At 37.1% G+C, this 17,255-nt stretch overlaps 1 protein-coding gene across 1 annotated transcript in view; it reads left to right on the top strand.

Annotated features, from left to right (window-relative positions):
* The window catches only part of RASGEF1A (RasGEF domain family member 1A), a 170,686-nt gene that overhangs the window by 107,578 nt on the left and 45,853 nt on the right, over window positions 1–17,255 (top strand). The window contains exon 2 of the mRNA XM_030485964.1: window positions 9,540–9,654. Coding sequence (XP_030341824.1) covers window positions 9,613–9,654 — 42 coding nt within the window. The 5' untranslated portion in view covers window positions 9,540–9,612. The remainder of the gene's footprint in view (window positions 1–9,539; window positions 9,655–17,255) is intronic.

Raw genomic sequence — 17,255 nt, 5'->3', positions numbered from 1 at the left:
GTTGAAAAATCATAATGGAGCCATAATTATCAGTGGCTTGCTACTGTGTTAGCAAGCTGTCTCCACTGGGATTATATGTGGTCTACACTGTATTCTGCCCAGTCTGTTCAGTATTTTATGAACATCATCAACAATGATACAAATTACACATGAAAAATTTGGGAATGTTACCAAAGTGGGAGGAGAGGACAGCATTTAAATTCAAAGTGTTCCTGGCAAAATAGAATTTAAAAATAACAAGACAAAGTTCAGATTAGACATGTGCATGATGATACCAGAGTACTGCTAGCAAATGCACTCACACATGCAGGGGAACTCAGTAAGCAGGGGGTGTAGAGTGTTACAACTACACTTAGTGTGACTGCTAAGAAATAATTTTAAGAGATGAGTGGTAGTAACTATTTCACTCTTTTCAACGCTGGTGTTTCTCCAACTGGAATAAAATGCCCAAATTTGAGCTCCAAATTATAAAAACCCCGGAAGCATCCAGAGAAAAGCATGAGAGATTGAAAATAGTGGAAAATATCCTACAAGGAAAGACTGAAATTGTTTTATTTACAACACACAGAAACAAATCTTTCATTAAAACCTATGTCAAAACCATGCGCCAAGAATACCGTGTACCTCATCTTAGGTAGATTTTAAGTGATGTCTCAGGTCACTCACGTCCAGGCCCCATTTCTATGATGCTCTTCCTGAAATATTTCCAAGACAAAACTAATCCCCCAACTGAAAGTCTTGATTGTATAAAACAGATGTAAAAGCAGAAAGGTTTACGGAACAGACTTGCAAATGATAATAACTGAATGAGGTAATGCACATAATTTAGAAATAAAATTAAAAAAAAAAACAAACCACAAGAAACCCCTACTTAATCTGTATGAAATCTAAAATTAAACTACATAACATTTTTCTCAAGAGAAGCATACACCATGGAAAGATATCACAGAAAAAAAAATAATCAACTTCCACCCTTGATATTAAGGGAGCAATTACTCCTGATGTCCCTACATACTACAGTAATCAGAGAAATGGAAAAAAAGAAAAAAAAGATTAAAGAATTCTATTCAATTCAGATTTAACATTTAGTAATTGAGGAAAAGCTCCTTTTTCAGCTGCAGAAAAAAATAAGAAGGAGAATACCTGTCTTTCAAATCAGCCAAGATGTATTTAGTATCACCTAATAATGACAAGGACCTAAGAAGATTCAAGAAAAGTATTTAAAAAATGTTTTGGCACTCTGGCACTGACCCCAGTGGATGGAATTGCATTAGGCTTCTTAAGTGCAGACTAATCGGACTTTCCACAGGAAATCAAATGCCTACGTTAACTATCTATAAGAAATCGCAACTCACTTTCATACGGCTATGATTAATTATGAATAATCTTTACAAAACTTTTTTTATGAAAGCTCTTTCAGTTCAGTGAAAGCTAAGAGGCACTTGAAATTACTTCACTTGTACAGACTATATATTATCTCTACTGGAAATCTGCATGAAAAAGTTCTCCTGCATATACATACAAAGGAGGGATGAAAGGTCAAAGAAAGAGAGACAGTATTGCTATGGGTTTCTTCGTAGGTTTTGTACCAGTGAAGGAGCTGAGTGGGTCACAGGACTGGATGTCGTGTGGATTGTTTACCTGGCTTTGCCATTAACTCAGAATGGCATCAGGCAAAAATTACTAAGCAGAAAACCCATTGCCTTATTTGAAAAACAAAGCTAGTGGTACTACTTGCATTTTTTACATCCTGCTCAGTCTACGAAGGAAGAGCACTAAATTACTGTTATCCTGAGAGGCAAAGAGCACTCCTGGGTCTTTGCACACTGTTTTAAGTAACTCATTCAACACCCCTAGCCAGCAAACCTAGCTGCTCAAAAATAATTTCATAAAGTCCAGCTCTCCACAGTAAAGATGAATTGGTTTTTGTTTATGGCATTCTTTAGAGTCTTTAGACAAAGGATATCTCATAAAATGGTTAACACTAATTTCAGAAACAAAAGGGTTCACATAAATCCTTTGGTTTGGCACATAAGAAAAAAGGTGAATGCACACAAATAGAAGGATTGGTCGAGACCCTGAGGATATGACAGAGGGATGGGATAAAAGTAGCCTATATGTGTACAAGCAGGGCAGAATGTGCAAAGTATGTCGTAGCCAGTTAGGTATATAGGTGGCAGCTGCCACCTGGAATCTGCAAAGCAAAGGTGTTAGAGCAACATGATGCTTAGCCTACATGATCTGTCACTCTGTGGGCACAACAGTAGATCAGAATCCTTCTAGGACTCTCAGACTGGACTTTCCATGAATTAGCAAGCCAGACTACTGAGAGAGAGCAAAATTCCCTGTGCCCTTACATGGAGACATTCCCAGTGCCTAAGCGAGAATCAAACTGCAGGTTTGTGGCAGGCAACAGCATAGGACATGACTGACATGATCTATTTACATAGATTGTCTTGTGTGGCACTGAGCCTCATTTTCAGCTGATGTAATGATTTTAATGGATTTTACAATAAACTATAAGAGGAAGAGGATGCTTCTACCAGAATTATGTGACAGGAATGTGAAAGTACACACATGCAAAACATGCTCAAGCAAATGCTCAAAAAAAGAAGGATATGACCAAAAAAAAAGAACCCCTTACACTTTGAAGCCAAGTGCCTTGCATTCTCTTATACCCCTTATCCTGACGAGAATCATGTTCTCCTGTACATAGCACACAGCCATAAGATAAGAATCTGCCAGCTGAGCTTTTCCTGGTGTATTTTCTGTTGAATGGTGACCAAATTGTGGCTTTTTTTTTTTTTTGTCTCATTTGTCAGAGCAAGCTTTATTTATTCATTCAAGTCTATCTTCCATAGAGTGGCCTTTTGCATCTACCAGGAAAACAATGTGTCACACAGAAAAACAACAACATCACAATTCAGGCTAGAAGCAGAGTTCACTGTCTGCTGGCCCTCAGCCCAGATCCTTAAGTGCCGTGCTTATTTTGTAAGCCTTCATTACCATAATAGCAATATTTTATTAGCGGAGAATTTCAAACTCTTAGTATACGTCCATCTTTTCATGGGTACATAATGTCTGAAAAGTCCAAGCTTTTCTTCATTTGCTTTTCACTTCAATACAACAAATCCTGGCTGCAACACCAGCCCTCCCTTCTTTCCAGAAGTATTCTGGCACCCTCTTTCATATTGACATTTTTCTTGGAATAAAGCCTGCTTCTCAAACCTCTTCACCTTCTTTCGCATTATCATTTTCAAACACCTTTTATAAAAATTCTTATATTGTGACTGTACAAACCATTTTGAGATCAGAGAGTTTGGAGTTGCCTGTAAACAAGAAAAATGCTGAAGATTTATGTGACAAATTGTTTGGTGCTTTCCAGGCTGCATTTTTTCACTTGAGCTGCTGAGCTTTTTCCTTTCAGAATTAAGGATAGTTGTTTTTTCCACAGCTTCTGCTTTGGTCACATGTAGCGACCGCCTGAGACCTCATGCTCTTCAGAGGATCCTCATTTTATTCTGGGACATGCACTGAGGAACATCAGAAATCATAAGACTGCAGCAACAGATAATAGCTGAAAACATCAGCTCATACACTGATTGCTTTCATTGACCCGTCAATCTATAGAGAACCTGTGAAGAGAAATAAAGCAAAACACAATAAGACAAAACAGACAACAACAACCCCTTCCATTTTAACACAACTTTTCAACTGAAGAATGTTTACTAAGAGACAAAGGGTGGTTTATCAATAATGCAAATATAAAGTGATTCGCTATTGATGACACTTGGGTTTAGAGGAAATCAACATTTCAGTGTGATCTGAGCATAAATATTTGCGCTAAGAAAGATGATCAGAAATGGACATAGGATCCATTAATGGAGATAGGCCACTGGCAATTTGGCTCAAAACTTGCAAATGTTGAGCCCATGCCAAGCAAACAGCTTCACCAAGGAAATCCCCAGTAAATAGCCCATTTCCTGAAAAGTCTACAGCAATTCTACAGCCAGAAGTCCCCCTCCTGACTTGCAGAAATGCTTTTAAACAAAAAAAGAAGCAGACTTAGTACAAGTTATTCAAGCCCGTATTCAGCACCATCAAGAGTTCTACACAACGACACAGTAAGGCATAGTATAACCTTGCCAATTAGTTGTCCATTTCCAGTATTAAGCACTGAAATAAGTGTTCATTAGGACATGGATGGAAATAAAACTCAAATTAAGACACGGAAAAATATGTATTCCATCCTCAACTTCTCCAAGAATGCTTCAGAAAAATAAGAAGAGTCAATGTCAATATAGCCATGAGAATATCAAACCAGAGACAAGGGAGCTAACAGACAGCTCACAGAGGAATCTACAGCAGAATTAGAAAAAGGACTTGCTCCCAACTTGTATCTTCAGACACTCCCAAGATTACATTGTTTTAATCAGATTTATAGTACTAGTGTGTAAGGCGGCATGCATGCCTTACTGTATGTTCTAGAATTATTACCACATTTCTTTGTAAAGAACCAACATTCTGCTATGATCTGTTACAACACTTGGAGAACAGGGGATTGTAATCTTTGTAGGACTGCCAATATGGGCAAAACTCTGCCATCAATAGCAGAAAACTATTCCCTACTCAGGTGACCAAAAGATTTATTGCCACCCTGAAAGCTCTCCACAAATACCATCTGTCTAGTTGTTATATGTAACATGGCTGTGCTTGGCTCATACCTGATGGGACCTCGCAGAGATGGGACCATGCAGGCTGTGGCTTAAGGTCCACATCTTTATTTTACAGGATGTACTTCTCAGACAGTAGTCCCACTGTAATAAGGCTATTTAATACCATCTACATCAGTATGACAAGAATGTCTTCAATAAACTGCAGAAAAAGCTAGAGGAATTTCTTAATCCACACTTTGCTTAAAAACAGAAGAGCTCACAGTGAAACCAATCTGGAAGAAAACATTTCATTTTGGTTTGTGTTTCTCCATGCTTTCTAAAAATTGAGTATGTGTTTGAACAGGTGTCACGGGGGGAACAAAGGTTGGGAGTCTAAGGGCAGCTTTTTGTATGAAATGAGAACTATAGATACAGCCTGAGGTTAAAATACCAACACCTCAGGGTCACTTTCCAAAGCACCATCAAAAGAAGCAGGATCACTCCATCATCTTACAGGTATATAAAGTAACTGTCAAAGTGAGTTTTGTGCAGTACGTTGTGTCAATTTTTTAAGAACCTAGATGTTGATATTAGCTCTACAGACCCAAGCCCCACACTCTGGTGTAAAGCCTCGGCACAATATAGGGCTAGTGCTGCTGTACTACTTCCATATGCAGAGATGTGCTTCTGACAGCACTGATCTGCACTGCATGCAGGCAGCCACTCAAAGCGGCGCAGCCTTCGGTATCTGCATGATTCCCTACTGCACAGCAAAGATGTGCTCTGAGAGAGTTGTAAGGAATTATGAATTTTCCGTTCCTTTGCTAGCCATTAATCTATGAGCAATGTACCACGGACAGCTAAAGCGAAATTTCTCTCCATTTTAAAGGAAGAACCTAAGATAGTATTAGTCATAATCTATGTATTTTCCTGATACATTTCCAGGTTTATTGTATTTTCAAAGCTTAACTGACAAACGTATTCAAATCTAGTTACCATCCTGCTGTCATGATTATCAGGAAAATGATGCAGCTTTCTTTCAAATATAGAAGCTGGTTTCAAGCACAAAGTTTCTCTTTCTCACCAACACTCTCTTAAACAAGTTGTATTGGGCAATCAAACTCAATCTTCAGAAAGCCACAAATCAGACATCATACAATGATTTTCTGTGTCTTTTTTTAGAGTGCTTCCTCTTTCCTACTTTAAATAAACTGAAAGGGAACACAGTTTTATTCACAGCATATGAGAAATAGTTCAAATAACTATTTCCTCAAAACCTTCACTATTTGATAAATAATTAAAAATAAAAATGCAAGAATTCCTCCATGTTGAGAAATCATGACTATTCTTTTTCACTTTTATTATAACTATTCCAAGGTTATATTCAAAATGAAAGTTTCAAGATCAAAAAATGCTTAGTACTTGCAATCCTTGCAAATCTCTTCCCAAAGTAGCAGTAGAATAATGGATTAGTAACCACCTTTTCCAGGCCAAGTCGCTACTCGTCTTGTATCAGATCACAGTGCTTGGCATTTCCTCTCTCATGAGTAGCATCTTCACCCTTTTGGCAAAAAGCAATAAAAATCCAGTAACAGATTTCCTCAAAGGAGTCACTACACATGGCTCTGCCAGAGGGTCCTGTAACAGTCACTGCAGCAGAGTCTCCAGTGTCTTGGAAATACCCCAGATGAAGCAGGGTGCCAGATAAAGTCTAACTTCTTCACCAGCACCACAGTGCTGACACCACTGAGGTTACTCATCTGCGGCCCAGGACTAAAACATAGCAAGTAGCCCCAAGAGGCAACCAACTGAAAAGGTCTCAGCACTATTTTCTATGACTACTCCGTGATACCAAGAATACTTCACATATCAAAAATGGAGGGAAAAATGTGTCACCTTCCAAAGTCAGTGACTTACAATGACAAAAGAAGACTATGTCTGTATTCACAATTAGAAATATTAATTACAATCTACCCACATAAGACAAACATAAGATTCTTTGTTCAACAGCACTCTTGCAGCTTTCTTGGGAAGTATAGTGCTTCTAATTTTAAGCCTGAAGCATATATGTGTCTTTTATATTAGGAAAAAAACACAAGTGCTTGTGTTCAACACTAAATAGCACTTACACATTTAAAAAATATATTTGGGGTATAATTTCAATATCATAATATCTCAACAAGGAAGATACTTCTTCAAGCAGAAGAGACATCACTGCTGTATTCTGTAATACCAAGTTCTGCAAAAACATCCCACAGAATTCAGTGATTTCTTTGGGATTTTATTAGCTTTTCTTGTCTTTTCCTCTAAACCACTGTACACAAGTTACTGGGTGGATGGGGAAAAAACCCCATGTGAATTTTTTACTCCCACATCAGTTTCCTACTTCTCCAAAAATAAACATACCATTATGTTTTTACACTTGCTGTAGGTTCCACTACGTACAATTTTGAGGGGGATGGGGGTTTCCACTTTATGTACAGTGGTACATCGCAGTATCAGTGCTAGCAGGAAGCTGCTCTCTAAAAAAAGGAAGCTGTCTGCCTGCATCTTTTTGAAGGCACAGCCTAGTTTAACCCTATATGGGCACACCTACCTTCCTTCAAAGCCAAGCCCATCCAGTCTTTTCAAGTGTGCTATGTGGTTGCGAGAAGCAGAATCATAAATGACAGAGTAAGTGTTGATTGCATCCATGCATATGCCTAACTCATAATGCAGCAACTATGAAAGGTCACATCTCGCTGACGCTGAAGGTCAAGACAAACTTTGCTTGGTAACGGCACGTGAATCACATTTAGGCTATGGCATTAAGAGGCTTTCCCTGAGTCTCAGGCAAGATGATTTATGTCCTGCTGTAAACTTGTCTTCCTCACAAGTAGACAGGAAAAGCAAAAGGAGATATCCTACAATGGGAAGTCAGTACCTTTGATATTAGAGCACTTTGCGCTTTACTGAAAAAAGAAATCTTTACAAGGAAGCTCCATAAACATAGCTGCCTTCCCAGTAACCATGTTTACTAATAACACAAATACAATTGTATGTTCCTACTGTGTTAGGATCTGATGGCATCTGCAGCAGACCTTGGAAGGTCTGTCAGAAGGTTTTTGAATTATTTATAAGGAAGTCATCATCATCCTCAAAGTTATTGGACAAGCTTTCCGTATTTATTGATTAAAAAAAACCCAAACCAGAAGAATGACAAAAATAACTCCAAACAAACAAAAAACCTACAAACAACATTTACACTTGAGTTCCAGGCAAAATCCGCATCTGTTAGCATGGCAGTGAAGCAGCATTTTTTCATTGATATTATTAATACAAAAAACACTTGTGCCATATGAAAAATAAAAGAACAACATACATCCAACTCAAAATTGTATTTTTCATGTTTCTTGCTTACTTCCTATATTTCCTTCGTTTGTATAATGAAAACCATAGAAATCAGATTTTGCTTTGAAAACAGTTACTTTAATTTAAAATAACCCATAGATTGAGATCATGGGAGCCATAGAGGTTTTTTAAAAGTTCATGTAAACTGAGAGATTGATCAAGCACTAACTGAAAACAAAATTCATCGATGACATTGAATCATTTAGCAAAATTCAGACTTGAAGGCACAAGTATATGAAAATTTAGTCCTTGATTCCTTACGGCCATGAAGTCAATATCATTCTCATAACTGACAACATACCTGGTGTAAAATACTATAAAATATTTATAAATTTAGCCACATATCATTTTTTGTGCAAATGTGTTAATTTTTAGTCTGATTTTCAAGGGAAATTAGTTTTGCGTGCTTATTCCACTTGTCTCTCAAGCTTCCCCAATATTTAATTCCAGCAAGTAATTCAAATTTGAAAAAGGTAGAGGTCCCAGTGCTAAGAAATACCTGCTCAGAGAAGAACAACTCAGATTAGTGCCATCACTGAAAGAAAAGAGCTTCAGCTGCAACAAACCCGTGTGGCTGGTGCTAGCCAGCACACTCACAGCTCTATTTCATAACCAGGGATTAAAAAAAAGGCAAAAAAAAAAAGCCTTAAAACTACAAACACCTACACCCAACCCAGTGGTACTAATCACAACTGAAAGTTCATCTTAGTAATGCAGCAACAGTCAATTTCCTGCAGAAAAAGAAAAAAAAATAAGAGAGAAAAAAAAAGAAAACCAAGTCCTACTAAAAATGTATGAGCGTCTGTTTTAAAGTTGGTGTGTGGTGAATTATCTCTATGTTTATCATAACTACGTGTCTTGAAAGAGCTCAAACATGGATTCTCTTCAGTCCATTTTATCTTAGATATCAACAGAATGGTTGCCAGTTTCTCTATGTTCTTTATTTTTCTGTCACATTTAAGACAGTTTAGTAGATATTAAACATATATAATTAATGATTTATCCATCATTCTGATGAGACATGATTGTGCTGTCACTTTCCTTTATGCTGCCATAGTACTTCTCAAGAAGAAAAAAAGGTTTATTGTTCTTCTATCACCATAAATGCACCAAGGAATAAAATCCTAAATTTCAAAGCTTTTGTTAAGCAGTTTTCAGCATGCAATTAATAACCAGTCAATTCATCAATGTGAATATTATTGGTATTTTAATAGATATTGCTTCTTAATGACTACTGCAAAACTGCTGTCACTGGGGGTTAGGGTGGGTGTTTAACCCTTTCAAATCCTTTCTTATTGCCCTCTCTTAGCATCTATTATTTAAGATTCTACCGTTTCCCCTTTTTTGTAATATAATTTGTGCTATTTCTTTCTTCTTGTGACCCTCTCTTCTCTTAAACTATGCATACCAAATTTTATTCTGATCCTACAATGCATTTTCAGTGGAAAACAGCAGTGTGCTCTGAATAGTAATCCATTGCACCCTCGTTTTAAGGGGAAGGAGGCAAGACACATGACAAAAATCATAGAGTGAAATAGCTGGAATTCTACCCCCTGGGAAAGGCTGGATGGCAGAACCACTGTGCAATGCTGCTGTAAAGAAATGCAAAGTAAGTATTATTTTACTTTATATAATTCTTACGTAAAAGTTTTTTAATTTGAAAGCACTAGTGTAGGATAATTTATACTTAGAGATTTATATTGTTCAGAAATCACACTGGGCAGCCTTAGACTTGAATAAAAATTATTTCAGACATTAGAAGACTCTGTAAGCAGGTGCAGAAGAATCTTGGAACTATTTGAAGCCCAATTGTGCACTAGGAAATGCAGGCAAAGGCACTGCACAGTGGCAATAGTTTATCGTAAAATTCAATATTGTGGGTATTTACTTTCAGAACTCTCTAACTGCCTCCACATACACACCACTCACCAACCTTTCCTTCCATCGCTTCAGACACATCTTTGATTAAGGGACCAAGTACATGCTCCACAGTCATCCACTTCTCCAAAATCCACTGCCCAAATTTCATCTAAACACATCACTTGCAAAAGTCGAATCCTTCTTATCCATTACTATTGTTCATCTCAGATATCACGTCCCACAGTTTTAATTAATTAAATATATTCCACTAACCTCTAGTTATCTAGAATATATTCTACTAGCACATAATCACGCCCTTATCTTGTTACCTTCCCTTTCAAAACTATTCCTCCATGTTTTCTCTATGGAAATGCCAGCTCCATTTCACAACAGTTTGTCAATGTCTTTTGCAATTAGCTTTGTGCTTTATTCCTTATTTCCTTGGCCAATTATCCAGTCTCCCTAGTTTCCTTATTTCTACATCCTTACTTAAATTCATACACCTTTATAGAAAACTCAATATAAAACAAAAAACACCTCACCACTGACATGCTGTCTTTAATAACTGCAAACTAATATTACCTACATAGAAAATTCCTTTTGCTATTTCCTGATTTGCCTCTGCTTGGAATAATTTTTCACTGTAGACATATATGGAATAGAGATAATTCCTTCTTTCTTATTATTTTTCTTATCAGTGATATAATAATGTAATACTATTGGGGAAATCAATTCAGGTTTCCACCAAGAATTAAGTACAAAGAATGGTCAAATGAAAACTGATTTTAAAAAAAAAAAAAAAAAAGGAAAAAGAAAAAGAAAACAAAAAGTTTAATTCCAGAGTGTTCGTTCCTAACTGTCAGATTTCCATAGAAAACATTATAAACAGTTTCCAGGTAGCTTTGTAGAATTTTATGTTTTTCCCAAAAAGATAATCAAATTAAGACATTTCAGAGATGGCACTCTAAAATCATATCAAAAATCGCCCAGAATTTGAGAGAAATTTTAGCAGCAATGGTGTAAGAAAGCAGCCAGTCAGAAATGCCTGCCCAAAACCTACTTCCTTTTCTTTGCAACATCTGTACACTTGTCTTACTAGCATGTCAATTCCCATAACTCTATACATAGAGAAAACAGCAAAACAGCCTTGGTTTCACTATAGCTCAAGAAGGAAAGGAATGGAAGTTCCCAGTCACTACCCAGCAGCCCAGTGCATGACACCTACGTAGTGGAAAGCTGAGACTTGAATTTCCTCTCACATGCCACCTTCCGTAGCACTTTCAGTTTTTCTGGGGTATAATTGTAATGGAAAACACAAGGCTCACCACAGTCCCCAGCACGCTTTGCCTGCACGTAGACATGAAAGAGGACTGGTGAAACAGCTCTTTGCTTCCGTGGCAGCGCAAAGCAGTGACAGACTCCGGTGTGCAGGGTGCCCCAGCTGTGAGACTACATGGTCCTTAAGACACCGGTAAGTTTTATACAGTGCTGTGCCCTATACTATATATTTCCATGTGCTCCTGGTGTTTTAGAAGGCATATACACCTCTGAGCAAAATGCATGTGAGATGCATGAGAGCATCTCTATGCTACGTACTGCTACTGCAGTGATGGCAGAGTTCAATCACTGAGAGACATCCAGCTGTACATGATTTAGTCAAAGTAATTCAATACTATGTTACAGAGAAAGCACATTTAAAACTGTAATGTAGTTTATAAATTCATTGGTTCTTGTGTGTATTGTGTCATACCTAATCGTATGTAATTAATTGATATCATCCATGAGGAAGATTATGTTGTGATGGCTTTAGACAATGTTGTAGTGGAGAAATGGAATAAGAGGTTGACATTTCACATTATTGTGGTACATGATTTTTTTTTTTAAACTCTTGAGTGGAATACCAGAAAAGACAGAAACATTGACTTAAATGAAGTGAGATGGTTTCAGTATTGTACAGGCAGGTTTAAAGTGATACAGTACACTGAGAATCCCTAAACACAGGTTCAAAGTTAGCTTTCCAGAGATGTTTGAATTTGCCTTTTGGGGTCAGGCCATCCTAAACTCAGGTGGTGGGCCCCAGAACATCAATAATGAAGTTTCAGAGGCAGTCAAAGATAGGTATTTTGTCTCAAAGATTTCCTTCTCAGTCCCTTTTTTCCCTCAAGTTGACCAATGAAATAAACAGAAAGCAATAACAACACTGAAATTCCAAGAGTAAGAGGGCATTTGAATTGCAACAAAATATGCCTTCTGCTAGCTTATGCAACATAAAGTATTTTCAGTAACATCAAAAAAATATCAGGTTTTGGTATATTACAAATAAAAATAATTAGGAAGTGAGAGCTCTTATTTTCAGACTTGTGAGATTTATCATCTTCAGAAAATGTGGTTCAGGAGTGTTTTCACTTAACTCCTTCTGGATCAAAAATGCTATCCTGGTACTTTACAGGGAAATGAATGTTTCTGCTGCAGCAAATTAGATCCAATCCTGCACTGAGTTTCTTAGTCTGGTGAATTTAAGCTTTAAGTGGATTGGTAGGGACCTGATGCACATAAGCCGTGCAATCCCTTGAGAAACGATTTTCAAATTAACTAATAAGATATTATACTGCTTACAGCTTATTAGAAAGAAACACTGAGCAGCAATAGCACATAGCTACTATGCCTAGGATTTAAAAGCTGGATTTAGCTGTCATGTCCATAATTTTAATGCATTGGTTACGTAAAGGAGTAGGTGAGAGGAGGGTTTAGTTTCATACTAAGGAAAGTATAAAGGCTTTATGAAATGTAATTGCAGGATTAGTAAAAAGTATAAGGCAGCTTTTCACCACTATTTACATATCAAGGCAATTTATGGAAATCCTCATATAGAAAACTTCAGTAATTGAAAATGAGATTCAGAAACAGCTTGCTCTTAAAGAACGAGCAATATAATTTTTCATATTAAAATGTTATATGTAGCTAAGAAACTGGTAAATTTTCACAAAAGACTTTAAAGGTTACCTCCCCATGGAAAAGGAAGCAGATATGACAGGTCCTTGCTCAATATTGATAGTTTTGATAGTAGTATCTGCAAGTTTCAAGATATCCAAATCATAGTCTACATGTTCTAAGGATTTCTATGCATAAGAACATTTTGACAGTATTTACTATTCATCCTGAGATGGAAAGTTAAGGGTAAAGGGACAGAGGAAGCAAATGGTTTGAGAATAACCTAGTAGAGATAGCATAGGTAGCATCACAGTACGTTGATAACACTTAAGCACCCAGAAACAATAAAGACAACAGACAAGTTGGGCAGAGGAACTAGAATGACTAGGATTAAGGACAGAAACTGTCAAATCCAAAAATTTGAGTTTGTGCACCAGAATGCATCAGTGAAGACTACCAAGTTAGCAGCTAAATTTAGGATAAAGAAGCACTAAGCGAGCAAAATACAGGACAAAAGAATTGTGTCATTGACTGTAGTCTCAGAGAAATGTCACGTACTGGTTGAACAAGTGATCTAGAGCTACATAATTGCAAAAAAGTGTCATTCAAAATTAAATATAAAACCACTACAGAGGACTGAAGTTAAAGTGCTTTATTTGGAATACACATAAAGCCAGTGACTACTGCTTTCTAATTTATGAACCCAATTTCAGAACTTTCACACTGAAAAAGAAAAAGTTACAGTCTCTTTTAATACATATGACATGTTGGAGGAGCATGTAATAAATGCATAAACAGTTCACATGAAAATGAAGGTTATTAAAATAAGTATTTGATGTCTGACATGTAAAGTTTCAATCTTTAGCTGTGATTCTCATGGAGTTAGATTACCTTCTGTCACACAGCTATCCTTGCACAAGTCCTTGCACAACTATTCTCCTGTCCTAAAGAGACACATATCAACCTTGCTGTCACATCCCATTAGGAACAGAGCTAATAAAATGTACTGGGATTCCAAGGTGGCATAGCTTCTTTCTTTATGTTTGTCACAATATTGATTAGATTAGGTCTGAAGTCCTCCTTTGGCCTTCTACTGACCCATCACATCTCCTGGGAAATTCTACAGAGTAGGAAGCAAAATTGAAAACCACTGGAACAATGGAGGTGTTCAAGATGGTTATAGCTCATGGGACTCGCATAGATGTGACAAGAGGTGATTTTTACTGACTATGCATTCTAATCCATTAATCCCAAACTTGACAACTAAACATTACATCATCTTCTTCACAGTTGTTAGCCTTTGGGAGTTTAATAGCATGAAAATAGCACAAATATTTTTATTTCTTTCACTGGATTAAATGACAACATGCTCAAATTGCTGCCTAGTTCATTTCACCCACCAAAAATTTAAGGAGTAAATAAAGAGCAGTTAGATTTGCACTCTGTGGAGCCTTATATCAATTGGCTTCCTCAGCATGTGTAGTTTTAGATATTACACACATGCAGGATAGCTGATGATGCTTCATTTCAGAGAACTATGCAACTGAGCCATATGGCATTCAGCTAACTGTAGCAGTCAATAGCTAAAGACCCCTGCACCTGTTCTTACATTTTCAATAGACTTTACTTACTGGCATTAAACACTTCTAATATAATACATGCCCTTCATTGATGTAGCCTTTTTATGTGACACATTTGACAGTTCTGAAGGCACAAAGGACTACTCTGAACTGCTAAATGTATTTTTTGATTTAGACAGAATGAAGGCTAGAGGTTTGGTGGTTTTTTCCTTTTTAAGTATAAGGTCATTTTTAACCCTCTTTCACACATGGGTTACTTTACAAATACCATCAGTAGGCACATCTGAACTACAAGAAGCCTGAGCAATAAGTTCAGTAAATGTCACTCCTTTTCCCTACACCTTTACCTCCCACATATAACACCTACTCCTCTGACAGCACCAAAACTATGGTTTGATTTTTCCTTTCTTGCAAGTGTTCCCTTCCCCTCCTTATCTTCACACAGCTTTGCAAAATGACAGCTACACAATTAGCATCTTATAAGTAAAATAAACATTCTTATTTGCAGTAGGGAAATTGTGGTACATCTGTCACAATCAGTAACACTACTCAAGATAAGATGATACACACTATGATAGCCTGGGAACCACAAGCTCTCAAGAAACATGAGCTTCCAAATTTGCTTCTTGGATGCTTCAAAGGATAAAGCAACATGAAACAGAACAAAAATTGTGTATTTCATTCCAGTTTAGCATAAAAGGGCATTGCATATAGATCCCGTATTCATTTTATTTTCATGGGAGTAGAAAAACATACAACAAAAGGGGAAAAAAATCTGATATTTTGTTCTACATAAACTGTTATTACCCTTATGTTCCTATGAAAATACACGATCCAGGTTGCTACTGTGATCCTCTTCACAACTGCTAAACTTTGTTCAAAATTAAGTCCAAGAAATCCTCTCCTCCTGTTCTTAAACTGGTCATGCTTCTTTTTCAGTCAGAAAAAAATGAATAGAGTTTCTCTTAATATAATCCTAGCTTTTTTTTAAATAGAAATTTTTTGTATATTACTGAAAGATTTGACAGGGTAATTAATGTTCCATAGAAAAAGACTTGAATAATGAAGGGATAATAAGGAAAGAACAATAATTAATTATGGATTAGTTTAATTAAATTTGCCTTAAATATGCTCTAGGATACTTAAATTGAACAAGATTCATTTATCTATAGCCATAAAGATTAGTCCAAGCTCCAAAAAATTCAAACATTTTATCTTCATGCTTTGCAGAATCTTGCCTGTGGGTTATTACTGTGCAGACTTCAATTCAGATTCAATAACAGCTTTTACACCCAAAAACTATGGTTTGCACCTTGAGAATGTTAAAGGACCAAGCATCTGAGGACTGCGTGGGAACAGTGAACTGATTTTTTTTATGCTTTAAGGGCTGAAAATTTGGGGGGGAGTAGGAGTTCAGCCAGAATTGGAAGATTTTTCCTTGGAAGGGTACAGGTTGTCTCCCAAGGAAAAATGTTTTGAAAATCCTTCCCTGAAGTGTTAAACAATATTCTCTAATTCTGTTACAGTTATGCCCTTGCTCACTGCATTAAAATAAATGCGGTACAACAGCTGAACCACGTTATTATTAAATAAGAAAAGCCTGAGCACAGACTGAAAGAAAAAGGTGGCCATTCCTCAATATCATAATATACAATTAAAACCAATGTGAATATTTTTGTTGCATACAGATATTTTTGTTTTAAACACAGCCATTTATTTTCGCTCAGAATAGACCACAAATCTAAGAGGACGTTTGTCTTTTAACTCTTCATTCATGTTGGTACGGGAAATTTCTTTCCTTCCTCTAAGAAAGTAATATGCAGCACGCATCTGTGGAAAAAACTTTTGACAACTTTTAAATTATTGTAATGCTTTAAGGTCAAAGGTTACTGTAGACCATACTTGGCCTCATCCACTTCTTCGTTTCTATCTCTTCATACTCTTTTCTGCATTCCCTCCTTACACATACTACTTTCCCAGCTCATCTGCATCTCCTACTGTTCCCCTAAGCATGTACCCGCTCTCTGCCTTGTTCCCTTCTCCATACTAACCCAGTCATGTGGCCCAGCTGCCTTTTGTAGCATTCTAAAGTATATTCCTCTTCTATCAATTGTTGGCCCCTTCATTATCACTGCTGGGTTTGGATACCAGGAACAGAATTTATTCTCATTCCCTGCTTCCCTTCATCCTCCATCATCGTCTGGCCTAGATGCCCTAGACTTGCACACACAAGCCTTTACAATCTCCAGCTCTGTCACCTAGTAGTTTGTAACCCAGAAACAAGCAGCATTAGCTGAAGGCTGTGAGTTCTTGTACTGTGTAGATCACAGACTGCAACAGAAATAGACTTGATATAGCTGATTTTGCTTGATGGTTTCAAATGTCTCTTTCCACTACAATAAAAGAAAACTAAGACATCCTAAAGCTGACTCTCAGCGGCATGAGTTTGCTACTTTGCAAACTTCAGGAGGCCACAAAAAGAGGATGGAGGTGCAAAAAGCAATGTCATACTTTTGGACTATGCACAGCTTGTGCTGGGGTGCTTTCCTCTCCCTGGTGACTGGTTCAACCAGAGAGTCTAAGGTATAAATGTGTCCTCTGACCACACTCCCTTCTCACCTGCAGAGAAAGAGCTTGCAAGTCAAGTTTGAAAAGTACTGTAGAGCATGTAAAAAGAAGTGTACAGAAACCCACTTTTTTGAAATTGCTGACATTTTGGAGGATGAAAGAAGCTTGAAATCCCCAGGGGTCCAGCCTCAGAGGCACTAAAAAAACAACAAAAAAAAAAATCCCTTAAAAAGAAAAGAAATACAAGAAAAGCTGCCTATCTCTGTATTTA

This window comes from Strigops habroptila, chromosome 5, assembly GCF_004027225.2.
Source record: "Strigops habroptila isolate Jane chromosome 5, bStrHab1.2.pri, whole genome shotgun sequence".
In the NCBI taxonomy this organism is placed as follows: Eukaryota; Metazoa; Chordata; class Aves; order Psittaciformes; family Psittacidae; genus Strigops; species Strigops habroptila.
Note: the sequence above shows the minus strand (reverse complement) of the source record. Positions and strands in the feature narration are given on the sequence as shown.